Raw genomic sequence first — 14089 nt, 5'->3', positions numbered from 1 at the left:
AAAATACCAGAATTTGCACATAACTATTTTTTGTCTGTTACGAAATTATTGTAAAATATTAAATCATTTGATATACACAGTATTCAGGTAGCCATTTTACGTAATACTTTCTTACTCTTGCTTGAGTAAGTTCTTGGATAGCTACTTTTATTTTTTACTTGAATAAAAACATACCGACCTACTACTTAATGTACCCACCGTTACTCCTAGCACTACAAGTCCCAGGAAGCCTTTCGTCCGTCGCCATAGGAGCGGGAAGTTCATTTCTTGAGCTTATTTCCAGTTCCACTATGAACGCCCCGGTTCGCATCTTCGCCGCTTTGCCAGCGGCAGAAACCGACGATAAAGACAAACAGCAGGGTCTAGAGTTAACATGTCTCAATAAGCCGGTGAGGGAGGTTCAGGTGACCGGGGTGGCGGAGGTTTCCTGCCCGGCCGACCGAGCGTGGTTGCTGGTCAGTGTGACCAGCACGAAGGACTCGATAAACGAGGTGACAAACAGTATTTCACGGCGACTGGAATACATTTCCCAGACGATCAGGTAAAAACAACCGAGCTTAGAAAATGACAAATTCGTATCGTAACGTTAACTGGCTTTTGTTCCTAGCGGTAACCGGCATGCAGTGCCGGTTAAAGTATTCGTACTCCTTTAACCTATCCACACTTTCGACACATTGCACCCATGAAATTCAATATTATTGTGCTATAATATAGCACAACAATAATGAGAAGTAAATTGTTCTCAATGTTTTTCATAAATAAAACTGCGTGGCTTGCATTCTTTAAATCATGTAGTTCCTCAGAATGCAATATTACATCAGACCAATAAAAAAAAATGTACATAAAAATTTGGGATAAACAAAAAGGACGTTTAATCCCTGCTTCTAGGTTATTTTCAAAAGGTACTTTTAATCTGACAAAAGAACCTCATTGGAAAGCATATTCCAATTTAATGAAATGTATATTGTTACTAGCAATAACCTTGTTAAAAAAATTAATTTGACAAATGTTACAATCTTTCAGTACTAAAATTTTATTTGCTCAGGATGCTATGAATCCATTCTGCTATTTACAAAAAAAGGTCACTTATATTTAGTCTGTAATATAGTTTTCTTTCTTTCTCCTTAGACAACATGGCGTCAGCGAGGAAGACACAACAGTGAGACGGACTCTTCGCCGACATGCTGAGACCTACACCATGGATGCAGAGGTGAGGTGTTTGGACAGCTAATTGGTTTTGCAAGAGTAGAGTTGCCTGACATGACAGCGTTGCCAAATGCTCCCCCAGATCGTGGTGACCTTTTCAGAATTCAAGAAGATGGAGCATATGTGTTGCGTCCTACTGGAAAAGCTGGATAAGAGTGTCCAAGTGGGAACGCCTCGGTTCTTCCACAGCGCTGCGTGCCTGAGTGAGCTGAGGTGCTTACAGCTCCAAACGGGTATTGTCTCATTTAAATCAAATGCAGGAGTTGTAACCAGTGTGTTTGTGTTGGGTGGTGTTTCTTTTTTTTTTTTTAAGGCTTCGCGCGTCTGTGTCAGCAGTTGAAAATGCTCAACAAAAGGCCAGTCAGATCGCTGAGATGCTGGGGGAAAGTTTGGGGGCCACATTGCTGGTCAGAGAGGAGGAGACCAAGGAGTGGAGGAATGAAGAGGAGGCTACAGATGGAGAACGCAGCTTGACGCACGTTCCTCCTCTCCTACCTACAGCCACCGTCACCTCGCAAGTGTCTGTTTCCTTCAGCTTCAAAGACAAAAGCAGGAAAAAACTCTAAACACACATTTTGGAGAGTCTAGAAACACTTTATTGCACGGTTTTCACGCTTGAACAGATGTTCAAATTTCATAGTCTTTGCCAAAGTCGAAGCAGTCCCGGTGGCTTTCATTAAAATCGTCTGCACACTTTAAGCTAAAATACTGTAAATTATATAGATATATAAAAAAACAAAAAAAAACAAAAGAAGTTTGACTTTCTTATATTTGTTACTTCTAATACCAATATTTGTCTCCATATTCCAAAAAGGCAAAAGTGAGTCCCAGTGAGGAGAGATTCGGTGTGTGTCTCTGATTTACACACCTGTTGGTGTTTAAGTTCAATACATGTCTTTGAAGAAACGTCACGACAAACTGAGACCAAGCTCAGGAGCGCAATCGTGAAAACCGTCCCAGTCAGTCGTCCTCGGTCTCGTCCTCTGGGAACAGCTCCCTGAGCCAATCCTGCATGACGAATCGCGTCCCGTCAAAATGCGTGAAGTAGTTCTCCAGGGTGGGAATGTCCGGCTACAAACATCCAACCGTCAGCTCAAGATGCGAGGAGTGTGTGAGCATAAAAGAAACCTTAAGTTCTGCGGCAGTACGTCCTTACCCTCATCCCTGTGATGCGCTCCAGCTGTGTTTGAGGCAAGTATGCAACCATCAGAGAAGAGGGTCCAGGCCCGCCGAACAGCACCTTGTAATGTGGCGTTTTCTCCGCCTTTGTGTCCTGTTTTCACACAAAACAACGTACAACTTCTTTTTCATTTTTTAATCAACAAGGTCTCTATAGAGTCTAATTGGACTTGACATCAACAAGCACTCAAAATGGGTCTGATATTAAACAAAATAAGGATATACGTAAAAGTATCACATGCCCACGATTGGGAATAGTAGAAGATCATATTCTTATTAAAAGAACCTTGTGACAGTGCATGGCATCAGGAACTCTTTGGAATACTAGGAGATTTTTACATAAAAAATCAGTTTTCTCTATAAAATGAAAATTGTTTCCTATTGGTTAACTAAAAGTCAACCGGTTGTTTAGTAGTCTTGTCCTACCATCACAAATGCAAACATGGGAAGTCTACTTCTCTATATCAATAGGATGTTTAATGTCACTGTATTCTTTGGTTGGATGTTGCTAAATTTTTTCATCAACAGTTTGGCTTGGTGTGAAACAAAACAGGGCTGGGCAATAAAATAATATCTGTTGGGATAGACATGTGATCAATATCAATAGAAGATTTGTCCGAAAGAATTTTGATAATTTCATCTAACTCCAATCCAGAGTCGCAGGGCATTCTGGGGGGATGTAGGCAGAGGAAAGGCTTTTACTGCTAAACGTCTCACCGACTCAGCTAAGAAATGTTTGTAGCATCAGCTAACTCACTCTTGATAAGCTAGCAACAACTTATGTAACTTGCACAGTAGCAGTTTCATGTTGCCTCTAACGTATTCTGGCACAGTTCACTCCTCAGAGGTCTCTATGTAGTCGAAGAGGACTCAAAGTGAACGTCTGCTGGAGACATTCACACAAAGGTATCGGATGTGTACTCGGTGATGTGCTGAGTTGAACAGGAAACTGCTTGGCAAGGAAACAATGTTCACATCGAACTGATAATGTAGAGAGTCAGCGCAACCAGTTGCAAGGACACATTGTGTGACTGCCACTCTTTGTGCAGCTGACAGTTATGTGGTGGAGACTAAACAGGGCTAGGTGCCCAACTAGCTCTTCAAACGTGCTAGCATCCATTCGGATTATGGGAGGCGAAGGAGTTTGTCACAAGAAATGTAGGTAATAAGTACGCTTGACTATAAAATCTTGACCATCCGCAGACAATGCTGTCACCACTTATAAAGGAAGGAGAAAATGAGTACAACCGCTCTAGAGGAAATTGTACATAAAGGAGGAAAGGCCACGTCTCAAGGTTGGCAGTACTTTGAATAATTTAAAACCAAAAACGACCAATAATTAAAATGATCAACTGATACTGAAATGCTTATATTGCAATACTTTTTCAGCTGTATTGCCCAGCCCTTAAACAAAATATGTGTAAAAAAAAGTACCTAGTCCTTACTCGTGAGTATATGGAGGATCAAGTTCTTTGTTAGAGTAACATTGAAAAAAAATCTGCTATATTCTCCAATAAACTGAAAATGGGTTGCCACATTGACTCACCAGACGCTAAGTTCTTATCCTATGGCATTCTTAGTCTCCCAACCTAAATCTTGTAGAAGCCCTGTAGGGCGCACTGGATAAAGCATAAGAGCAAACCAAGGACCCTAGATTATGTCTAAGATTGTGTAAAGAGAAATGAACATTTCTCCATATCTGAATCCTCCCTGAGTGCTTAGAAATGTGGCCAGTCCAGTGAGTTATTGAAGCAGAACGACCTTAAAGATATGAACGAGTTCTGCTCACCAACCTCAGAGTTCGAATACATTTTGTCCACCCACTCCTGAGGAGCTCGGAGTTCTTCGTCCCAGCTCACCACCACTCCGATCATGTGGCCCTTCCTCTCCAACACCACCTCTCCGACCCGCAGGAACACAAACGGGGGGCGAGGGCTACGCACTGCCTTGGAGGCTGCAGGGACAAAAGGTGTGCAAGTATTTAAAGCAAGTACTGAAAGGGAAATCAATCACAGGGAAGACAGCTGCCTCAGGGCCTTATTTAAGTCTACTAGATAATATCCAGATAAGATGCTAGTGTCATTAGTGGTGATTATAATACATTAGAGGATGATCAAACACTAAAGATTCAGAAATAACACTGGGTGAAACTGGCAGCAGCATGGAAATGACACCGTATCTAAAGTCAAGAAACGTACATATACTGGAATTTCACAAACCTCCAAAGAATCCATGATCATTATCAAATATCATGGTTTCTATTGGTGGAGACACTTGTTCCTCTTCTTGTCCCAACCCAACCAGAGACCTGCAGGAAGTCAGAATATTTGTTTACGAGAAGAAGCTGAGTTGGGTTTGCTTACTAAACCTAAATGGAAAGAAAAGAGTTTATTTCAAAACTTAAAAGTCTACTCACTTGACTTTGGACAACTGCTGGTTTGTCCAGTCACTCCATGCAGTAGCGTTAAGGTATGACGTTCTCCACTGTTTCCATATGCGGAGCAACCTGAAAAGCATTTAATAATATCGCCCTATATTATCTCAATGTAATTACAGTATTTAAAGCACTTTTATAGCGCTACCCCTTACCGCGTGGTTGCGTGGTAGCGCTGCGCCGCCGTAGAGCCGCTCCACCGGGAGATGTAGTACTGCGCGGGCACAGCGGAGAGCAGGAGCGCGATCTGCAGCGCGGCGGCGGGGCCGAGCTGAGGCATGACTGCGCAGCTGGCACCTGAAGGCAAACAGGCGCGTCAGGTGCATGCGGGGAGTGCGGAACTATTGAAGCCAAAGTCTATATAGTTTTTTTTTTAGCCTCCATAAGGAAAAAGCTTTACTGACATTTACTTATTACTATTTAAAAAACAAAACAAAAAAACTTTAACGTAGTAACAACTTATTTCTGTAACAGTAGCTCTCTTACCTCTTTCTGAAGTCCAAACTTTCCTTTCTATCTGCTCAACATTGTGCTGCGGAGAGTTGTTTGCGCCTGGGAAACCTGAGCAGAGTGACAAGGTTTCACTTCTGTTTTATTTACATAAACGGCAACCCATGCCGCCGCCACCTGTGTATTTACAGTATTTCGAAAAACTTTCCGAAACAGGTGCTCTGCCCAATCATAGCAGCCCACGGAGGAGCGGACGGACCTTTAGCGACCCGCCACGTCAGGAAACTCGCGAGGTCCGGGTGAGTGAAGAAGTGACACCTGCGCTTTAGCGACGCAAGGGGGCAGAGTTGTTCATCCACTGCCGCAAAACCCACTTTATAGGAAATAAATCCGAACAGCGCTGAGAACTTCACAAATTTAATTACAAAAGTGAAACTCGGGTATGATATAGATTAATTAATTACACGATGTTATCTTCTTTTTTTGTTTACAAATGTATTGATATTTTTCTATGACTGCTACTGAAAATGGTCCAAAATTTAGTTTCTCAGAAAAATTAGATGAAAACTGTAACAAAAGCAAGATTGTTATGGAAATACATTTTGTTTTATTTTGAAATCAAGGTCTCACAATCTGGAGGAAGATCTTTCTGCTTCCTGAATTAATGCAGCAAAGATACAAATAACATTTTCTTATGCCACAAATAACGAAAAGTAAGCTGAATATGGAAACACAACTGTTTATTTACTTAAAATATTGGTATGAACTAACAGGACAGTAGTACTCCCCTACACATACATTCTAGCTTTATGCCTTTTATTTATTTTTTTTTTGCATCACTTCCTTTAAATATAAAAAGTATCCAAACTAACAAAGACAGCTTCATCAATAATTTCACATAAAAGACCCCCCTCCCGCCCCTCTTCTCACTTTTATCTCCGACAGCTCCATAAAACCTAAAATTTTTAAACATCTCAAAACGCTTCCAGGTGGCTCACATGCACCCACTTCACTCACTCACTCACTCACACTGATGCTTCAGGCAGGCGCCACAAGCAGCATGACTCTGCCACACACCTACAGAGTCTCACATTGAATAGATCCCATGTTCTCATGAAAACATAAATGCTCAAGTGCAGCTCTGAACTGCCGAACCAGGGATTTAAAACGACAAACACATATTTTAAGGGGACTGCTGTAAACGTAAGCCCCATATCTCAAAGTAAAGAATCCCGGGTCAGTAGATTAGTTAATCTGTGCATTCAGATAGACAGAATTATTGATACCCCAGGTAAAGATGGATGAAACACCTAAAACAAGCTTTTATTGCAGGTATATAATCTCACACAGAACAATTTAAAATGTACATTCAATTAGTAGGAAAACAATCCCATTAGAAGTAATTAAGAAAATCAGTGAACACCATTATCAGATGTTCCCTACATCTGATAATGCAACCAAGAATGAACCAGGAAAAAAAAATTGATTGTGATGCGTTTGTCATGTCCAACTATCACAAACATAAAGATTTAAAACTTGCTATTATACTTCAATTCGACCAAAGGACGAATATGTGGGAACCACTAGAGGGGCTGTTATGCTGTGGGCCTTGATTTTGTGCAAAACCAGGACATTTGAAATAAAAATCTGCTGACATGTCCCAGTAAACTTAAAAACAAAAAGAGCTGGCAAAATCATCTTCAACATTTTGCCAGGTCAACACTGAAGTGATTCACAAAGCATAGAATCAATACTTCATTGAACATTTCAGCCCATAGGACTAAATCAGATAGAAAAGTAGCAGCTAAATGTGTGAGATTATACCACTGCAATAATAGATGTATTTATTTATAAGGTTTTTACATATCTTTCCATGTGGCACCAACAGATTTTTATAAGTCTGTCGACTGTACTACTATACATTTGAATTGAAAATAACATTAAAACTTTATGTGCACATAAAGTAGTTATAAAGTGATGTTATTTTTTTTAAAAAGCCATGAATAAACACTTAAAGCCAACTAAATCTTCCACTCAAAATAAATACTTCCATGGGTAAAGATTTAAACCTCAATCGGAAAACATATTTTGTCTCACCCTGTTGAGAAAAACAATCGCTAGTATTTGGCCCTTTCAGATTTAAAATAAACTTTTTATACGGACATTATAAAAACTAAAAAGAAGAAAAAAAACAACAAAATCCTAAAATGTGTGGCAGAGCATAAAGCATCATTCTATCTCCATGGATCGATCCATTGATATATCCTCTTGTATGGCAGGGAGACAGACAGAAGACACGTAACACACATCATATATAAATGAACATCCACAGTGGAGACAATAAAAGTTAGTTAGAAAACACATTCAAAAGCCATGTTCTAAAACTTCAGTGCCCACAGACAGAATTTGGCATTGACAAACCTATTTTTTTTTTTTTTAAACAAACAATGACAAACAGGATATATGTTCGGTAATATGTGAGCTATGAGATGAACCAGGTGTGTGTCGACGCTAGCATCCAGTCGGTCCCACAACACGTGATGAAACTCGCAGATTTTGGCATTCACTTCCTCTGTGCTGGAGGACAAACAAAATACCGGGAACAGATGCGTCTTTATAAACTCGGTACCCATTACGTGTGGCAAAAAGAGAGTCCAAAGTTACAAAGTTCTTTTTTTTTTCCCACAAACTCAAAGTCCAGTTCTCAGAATACAGAAATGAGCAGAAACAAGAAGTCCAAATGTAAAATGATAAAACAAGGCCCCATAAGGGAAAATTAAAAAAAAAAACAAAAAAACAGAGGACTCAATATGCCAGAGTAGCAAAGGCACACTATCAGAAACGTGAAGCTGTTTTTCTGGAAAAATGCAGCTCGATCTGGTTTCCCTCCACTCCCCGCTGTTTTGCTTTCCAAATTACGAGGAAGTTGCAAGAACTTAGGAGACAGGTTTGCATGTGAAAAGTGAATGCTGTCACCGTAGAAGCATCTCAACATTCTTTCAAACTTGTTCTAGAAACATGGCAGATGCATCTCAAAGCTAGCGACCACTCTCTGTACCGTAGGGTCGGTTTCGTCGATGGGTTAATTCTTCTCAGCAGCTCTGAAGTCGTTTCTTTGAGCGGTTCCTCAACCATCGAACTGTATGCCACTGTATGTACGCTCCAGGTAAAGCCTGCACTCAGTTGTGTTAAAAACCAGCACACACAGACACACAGATACACACAGATACACACACGCACACCGTTGCCGGTCAGATGTTTACATCCAATCACGATGGGCATAAATGACGGGGTGTTGAACTGTTTCTGCAACTAAACACAAGAGCTGGTGCACAAGTTGAAATTTATTGTAGATTTTGAAAATGACATGCCTAAGGTTAAATATGTACTGTTCTGCTCCGCTAATATTTAGTGAAATTCCCCTTTTTCAGTTGCTAAGAAACCAACAGGCTAAAACTGATTCTATCTTTTGAGAGATGGCTGTCTCATTTCCTGTTGGAAACAACTAACCCTTCTTGGTTACATAAGATGATTTTACATCTAAACCTGTCCGGTGTATGAATATTTTAGAGCTTAACAGTAGCTGTTAATTTCAGGTTAAGTTGAAGAATTCACTATTAAACCCAGAAGTACGACTGGCAGCGAAACAGACCCTCAGTTTATTACTGCTGCGACCGAGCTTAACAGATGGAACAGAGTTCTCAGGTTTAAAATGTTTCTTTTTAATCAATCACAGTTTGGGTGAGACGAGTGAACCTTGAGAACATGTTGAAGGTTACAATGGAGCAATGATCCCAGACACATCAGGAATAGTTTTTTAGTTGATAAATCACGCTAAAATTAATCTTCTGGAATGTCCCCGAAGAATACCGTATCAAAGTTTCATGGGAGGAAACCAAACTACAAATTCTACGAAAAAGTCCGGTCAAACGTTCCGCTAAAATCATACCAGAAATTTCTCCCAACCGTTAATCTGGTTGTATTTCATATTTGATTCTGTATGTATAACTTTAAACCTGTGTGGATTAGAAAAAAAAACATTAAAAAATCTAAAATTACTCCAAATTCTTGTTTTTAAAATTAATTCAAGTTGCATCTTAGTTCATCTACATTATAAGTTGCCTCAAATTAAGATGACATTAACGCCAATAATGATGGGATGCAAACGTGCGACCGGAACTGTACTTGCAAAATGCAAGTTTGTAGACAAACAGGCACATGCACACCCACACACCTTACGTGTAAAAGGCACAAGGTATTGCTAATGCAGAGGACGCATTCAGAAATGATATACAAGCGCAACAATGACTCCTTTCACTCATGCAACATATTTTTCCGCCTCACAGTAAAACCAGCTTTCAGGAAGAAGACGCTTCCTCTCTCTAATTAACATGCAGAAAAGAACAAAAACACATTAACAGTACACTAAATGTACAGATGTACAGTACCGACAAAGGTACGCCATTTGGTATTTTAGCACAAACAGACACGCTCAGCTCAGCCAATGTGTAAGACTTCCAAATCAGAGGGACGATCATATGAAACTTTAGAAAGAGCAATGAAAAGGTTGTATAAAAAACAGAAAGGATGAAGTTAGGGGGAGAATATGTGGTCTTAGGCCAGTTGTTCGTGTAGGTCAGACCGATTTACTTTTCGTCCCAATCTGACTCTGAACTGTGTTTAAGGTCCGGCAGAGGAGAGGTTCGTCAGACGAAGTGAGAAACACCGCCTTCACAGAGAGAGATTCTGTGTGCTCCTGTGGGATCCAACATGGATCAATAGAATAGGAGGTGTGGGAGCATATGAACATGCAGTGCTAAAGTGCTTAGTGGGCAGAGAGGAAGGTGGGGTCAATGACGAGCAGGGTAACAGGTAACGGCACAGTTTGCTCTCCATAGCATCAGCCAACTGAGCCTCCGTTTGGTCTAAAGCATCCGATCCAAACATCCTGCCGGGATCTCTCGGCCCTCTGAGCACTCGAGCTTGTGCATATGTTCTTTACCAGCCTATGAGATTGGCTTTGGCCTTTTCTGTCAGTTTGCGGACGCGACCCTTTGAGGACGTTCCAAAGGTGATCGACGAGTCCTCAAACAGCAACTGCCTCTGTTCCTCCTCTGAGTCCTCTTCCATGTACCAGGCAGACCGCCTTCCTTGGTTACGTGTGCGCATCGACCCTATCGTCCCCTCTCCAGCCTCGTCCTTTGGAGACTCTTTCCGACCGGATCGCTCGGAGGAAGTCTGGGGATGAGGCGTGGCCTCCTCATTGGTTCTCCTGCTGCTCCTTCTCAGCGGTGAGGGCTCAGGCGACTCGGCAGGAGAAGTCGATTCCTTCGTTTTTACTATCCGCGGTCGGCCTCGTCGCCTCGGTGTCACTGCTGCACCAGAGTCTGATGGTGCTGACGTTTCCGGGGCGGACGACATGCCGCCTTCGTCCCCTGTGGAATGGTCCAGCTCGTCATCCGGAGTGGAGCTCCGGCGACTCCTACTCTGTCTCAACTCGTCCTGTTCCTGCTTGCTCTTTCTGCCTTTCTTCTTGCCAGGCGGTCGGCCTCGGGGTCTTGAGGGGCTGGCTGGAGTCGGAACTTCTGGAGGACTCACCGGTGAGTCCATTCTGGACCGTCGCCCCCTTCTTCCCATGCCTAAGGTCATGTGACCGTTGTGTCCGTTCAGATGGGCCGTACTTTGAGTCGAGGGGCTGGAAGGAGAACCTTAAAAGGAAAAAGATGGACAAAAAGAGAAGACACATGTAGATATGATTTATCGTTCATTCTTAAACCAAAGCTATGTCATTTCGTTTGATGTTGGAAACACCAACCGGGTGTGTGTCGCACGGGGGTCCTGAGTTTCCGACGAGTGCTTCCACCGCTACTGTCTGCTGCTGGAGGGGGCGTGGCCTTTTCAGGAACTGGTGGCGTTGAAGCTCGGACAGAATTATGAGCCCGCAGTGAGCGAGAAGATTCTGACAATAGACAAGAGATACAGCAATTTGGCAAATTACTAAATGGGTCACTGTTATTTCGTGACATAATAAAACAGCTTAGGGTTTTAAATGTTACACCTTTATCTTTCATCACCAAGAATATGAAGACATAGACTAGGCCAGTCTAAGAAAAGTTCAGACTTTGATCTAAACTACTCTGTCATTAGTATTTGATTTAATCTCACCTCCAGTGCTCGGTGTGCTGTTAGTGATATTACTCGATGAAGGAGGTGAGGAGTGTGCAAAGTGGCGTGCGGAACTACGCGTCCGGCCCGGAGCTGGGGTATCCGCTTTACCGTTGACCAGCTGTGGAGTCTGTTTCAGAGGGACATGCTGTCTGAGGGAAGGCGGCCGGGACGGAGCTGGTGACGGCTCCTTCTTGGCAGTCACCCTGGATGATACGCGTCTTTTCCTCTCTGGGCTACAAGCAGTCAGAAAGGAAACCGAGGAATCGTCTTTAGCTTCAGGTTTGATTAGTAATTAAAAAGTAGTGCTTTACTTTTTTTTTTTTTACCTGGATGCATTGCTACTTGTGGGTGATTCGCTCCTCCTTCTCTTTGTCGTGTGCCTTGTCTGTCTATCTGCGGCGTGTCGCGTCTGTCTGTCTGTGCCACGTCTGGTCAATTTATCTGTCATGCCGTGGATTGCTTTGTAATCAGAAAGGATGGGGCTGATATGCTCCTCAAACAGCGCAGAAAGACGAAGACTCATGCTGTATATCTGCAAACACAAGGCACAACTGAAAATCAATCATAAAAAAAGAAGGAGCTGACTATAGAAAGACCTGTTAGGGTTTGGAAGTGTCTTTTTGCGAATGATTCTGACCCGGGACTTTTTACTGGGTGTGTACGCTTTGGAATTGCTGAAAATTAGTCTGACATCCTTGGAGAGCTCAATGGGAGATGGATAATTTCCTTCAGTCAGCTTTTTTAGAACTGTGCCAAAGTCCATCGGAGAGTCAACTATTTGCAGGTAGTCCTACAGATGCAGACAGGAGTAGAAAAGGAAGAGAGAAAGAACAAAGATGATTAATAATATCAGCTACAGAACTGAAGCAGCACATGGTATCCGTAACATAGGGTTTTGAATCATTCGTACCGGGTACTCCTGTATGTCCACCGGTTCTCTAAAGGGCTCAGAGTCTTCACACTGAAAGATAAGGTCCAGCAGCTCCTTGCAGCGTCCTTTCCAAGCATGAGGATCGTAAGAACGAGGACGGGTCCGTAGCTGGCGCTTCATGGGCTGACGGCCCTACACAGTAAATCCAAAGTTAATGGCACACACTGCAGTGGCTTACAGAAAGCTCTCTCTTCTAATATATCTCTTCTGAAATGCATGAAAGTGACCAGTACGGGTGTTTTTTCACTCGTGAGCAGCTGACACCGATAAATGGCAACACTAGAAAATTTCTGAAGAAATTTAAACGGGGCCTGCCAAAGTGTGCCTGCCGGTTGGAACCCAACTTTTTGATTCTAAAAATTAGCATCAATGCTAAAGTAAGCTACATTGTACTCAATAGCATGTGGAGAGTCACAAGCATGTTGAGTAACATGGACCTACTCCATTTAGTATGTTAAAATGAGTGTAGAAGCTAAACTTAGCCAAAATGCTAATGTTAGCCTAAATGCTGCCAGTGGCATGTGAGGTATAACTAGCATGTTGTCTTTGATTTCCTCCATTCAGAGTGCTAAATGTGGCTAATAAATAAAACAATAGCTAAAAAGCTTATATTAGGGAAAAGCCTACTGCTAATGTGGGCAGTAGCTACGGCTAATGTACTGTAATGTTCAAAAGTCTAACAAAAAAAGATATTGGTTTTAAATACTGTATACAAATGATTAAGTACACAACTTTATTTACATCCGGTGCTGTTACTGTTACAAAGGAGGAGTGCAAACAGGAGGCTCATCTGATTTTAAAGTGGCAGGGCAGAACTGCCACTGCCACTCTATAAGCCGCCCTGGTTCCAGTGAGGGGCAGTGCACTGCTAATGTTTGTGCTAATGTTAATGTCTTCTGAATTTTACTTTTGCAAAAGTAAAAATCAAATGTTTACTTCGTGGCCCTTGGTTACCAGAAAACGTGCTCATCTCTTAGAAAACAGATTATCAACAAATGTAGTTATTGTTCAAAAACACATAAGATTTCTTCTGCTCTTTTGAAATACTACTTATATTATACTACTTAACAAGAATTGTGCAGTTGGCGAGTCTTTCAGAAAAGTGAAATTTATTTATTTTTGTCATGGGTGATAAATATATTATAAAGCAGACATTCAACACAAAACTAAAAATCTGAAAAAAATGCTCATCTCTTCATAGCAAATTAATTATCGTTTCTAAAACATAAGCTATTTTGAAATACTGCTCATCTGCTTAGACACAAGAAATTTACAGTTATTAAATTTTGATAAAGTAAAAATCTGATTTACACTTCGAGGCAGTTTGTTACCAGGGAAAAAAAAAAACTCTCATCTCTTAACATCAAATTAATTAGCGTTTATAAAACATAAGCTCTTTTGAAATACTGTCTATCTGCTTAGGCACAAGAAATTTACAGTTATTAAATTTTAATAAAGTAAAAATCAGATTTATATTTCGTGGCAGTTCGTTACTAGAAAAAACACTCATCTATTCACACCAAATTAATTATTGTTTATAAAATATAAACTCTTTTCAAATACCGTTTATCTGCTTATTTATTTATTTATTTATTATCTTTTTATCTTAATGGCGAAAGGAAGCAGCAGTTATTTTGAGGTGTAGAGCAATAGCTGCCTTCCATGCATTGCTATGGCACACCCCAATAATGGCAATTAGTCACGTTACCTTATGGTTTCGG

General features: G+C 41.3%; 3 protein-coding genes across 3 annotated transcripts; 1 reads left to right on the top strand and 2 right to left on the bottom strand.

Annotated features, from left to right (window-relative positions):
- The first annotated feature begins 184 nt into the window (after positions 1-184).
- Positions 185-1907, top strand: LOC103133161 (interleukin-1 receptor-associated kinase 1-binding protein 1 homolog). The gene is made up of 4 exons (XM_007544935.2): positions 185-541; positions 1129-1210; positions 1289-1419; positions 1520-1907. Exons 1-4 carry the CDS (start codon positions 189-191, stop codon positions 1770-1772), a joined length of 819 nt encoding a protein of 272 aa, XP_007544997.2. The 5' UTR covers positions 185-188; the 3' UTR covers positions 1773-1907.
- On the bottom strand, positions 1785-5568 carry LOC103133162 (uncharacterized). Its single transcript, XM_007544937.2, has 7 exons — positions 5306-5568; positions 4975-5116; positions 4802-4891; positions 4605-4693; positions 4179-4339; positions 2363-2479; positions 1785-2277 (listed from the first exon to the last, which is right to left on the bottom strand). Exons 2-7 carry the CDS (start codon positions 5097-5099, stop codon positions 2167-2169), a joined length of 693 nt encoding a protein of 230 aa, XP_007544999.1. The 5' UTR covers positions 5100-5116; positions 5306-5568; the 3' UTR covers positions 1785-2166.
- A 424-nt stretch (positions 5569-5992) lies between these two features.
- Positions 5993-14083, bottom strand: LOC103133160 (PH-interacting protein-like). The gene is made up of 7 exons (XM_007544934.1): positions 14077-14083; positions 12348-12500; positions 12075-12227; positions 11764-11969; positions 11435-11670; positions 11085-11228; positions 5993-10977 (listed from the first exon to the last, which is right to left on the bottom strand). The coding sequence occupies exons 2-7, from the start codon at positions 12486-12488 to the stop codon at positions 10268-10270; spliced, it is 1590 nt and encodes a 529-aa protein (XP_007544996.1). The 5' UTR covers positions 12489-12500; positions 14077-14083; the 3' UTR covers positions 5993-10267.
- Positions 14084-14089: the final 6 nt, after the last annotated feature.

Source organism: Poecilia formosa, unplaced genomic scaffold (genome assembly GCF_000485575.1).
Source record: "Poecilia formosa unplaced genomic scaffold, Poecilia_formosa-5.1.2 Scaffold2320, whole genome shotgun sequence".
NCBI classification, from domain to species: domain Eukaryota; kingdom Metazoa; phylum Chordata; class Actinopteri; order Cyprinodontiformes; family Poeciliidae; genus Poecilia; species Poecilia formosa.
The sequence above is the reverse complement of the archived record's forward strand: the minus strand, read 5'-3'. Positions and strand labels throughout refer to the sequence as shown.

Excerpts from the sequence above, each read along its gene's own strand:
- LOC103133160 (XM_007544934.1), bottom strand. The coding sequence starts at position 12,488 with ATGAAGCGCCAGCTACGGACCCGTCCTCGTTCTTACGATCCTCATGCT. Across the intron at positions 11,970-12,074 it reads CACCCAGTAAAAAGTCCCGG|ATATACAGCATGAGTCTTCG; the intron begins GTCAGAATCATT and ends TTGTGTTTGCAG. Across the intron at positions 11,671-11,763 it reads ACAAGTAGCAATGCATCCAG|CCCAGAGAGGAAAAGACGCG; the intron begins GTAAAAAAAAAA and ends GACTGCTTGTAG.
- LOC103133161 (XM_007544935.2), top strand. The coding sequence starts at position 189 with ATGTACCCACCGTTACTCCTAGCACTACAAGTCCCAGGAAGCCTTTCG. Across the intron at positions 542-1,128 it reads TACATTTCCCAGACGATCAG|ACAACATGGCGTCAGCGAGG; the intron begins GTAAAAACAACC and ends CTTTCTCCTTAG. Across the intron at positions 1,211-1,288 it reads CCTACACCATGGATGCAGAG|ATCGTGGTGACCTTTTCAGA; the intron begins GTGAGGTGTTTG and ends ATGCTCCCCCAG.
- LOC103133162 (XM_007544937.2), bottom strand. The coding sequence starts at position 5,099 with ATGCCTCAGCTCGGCCCCGCCGCCGCGCTGCAGATCGCGCTCCTGCTC. Across the intron at positions 4,340-4,604 it reads TGATCATGGATTCTTTGGAG|CCTCCAAGGCAGTGCGTAGC; the intron begins GTTTGTGAAATT and ends TTGTCCCTGCAG. Across the intron at positions 2,480-4,178 it reads AAATGTATTCGAACTCTGAG|GACACAAAGGCGGAGAAAAC; the intron begins GTTGGTGAGCAG and ends GTGTGAAAACAG.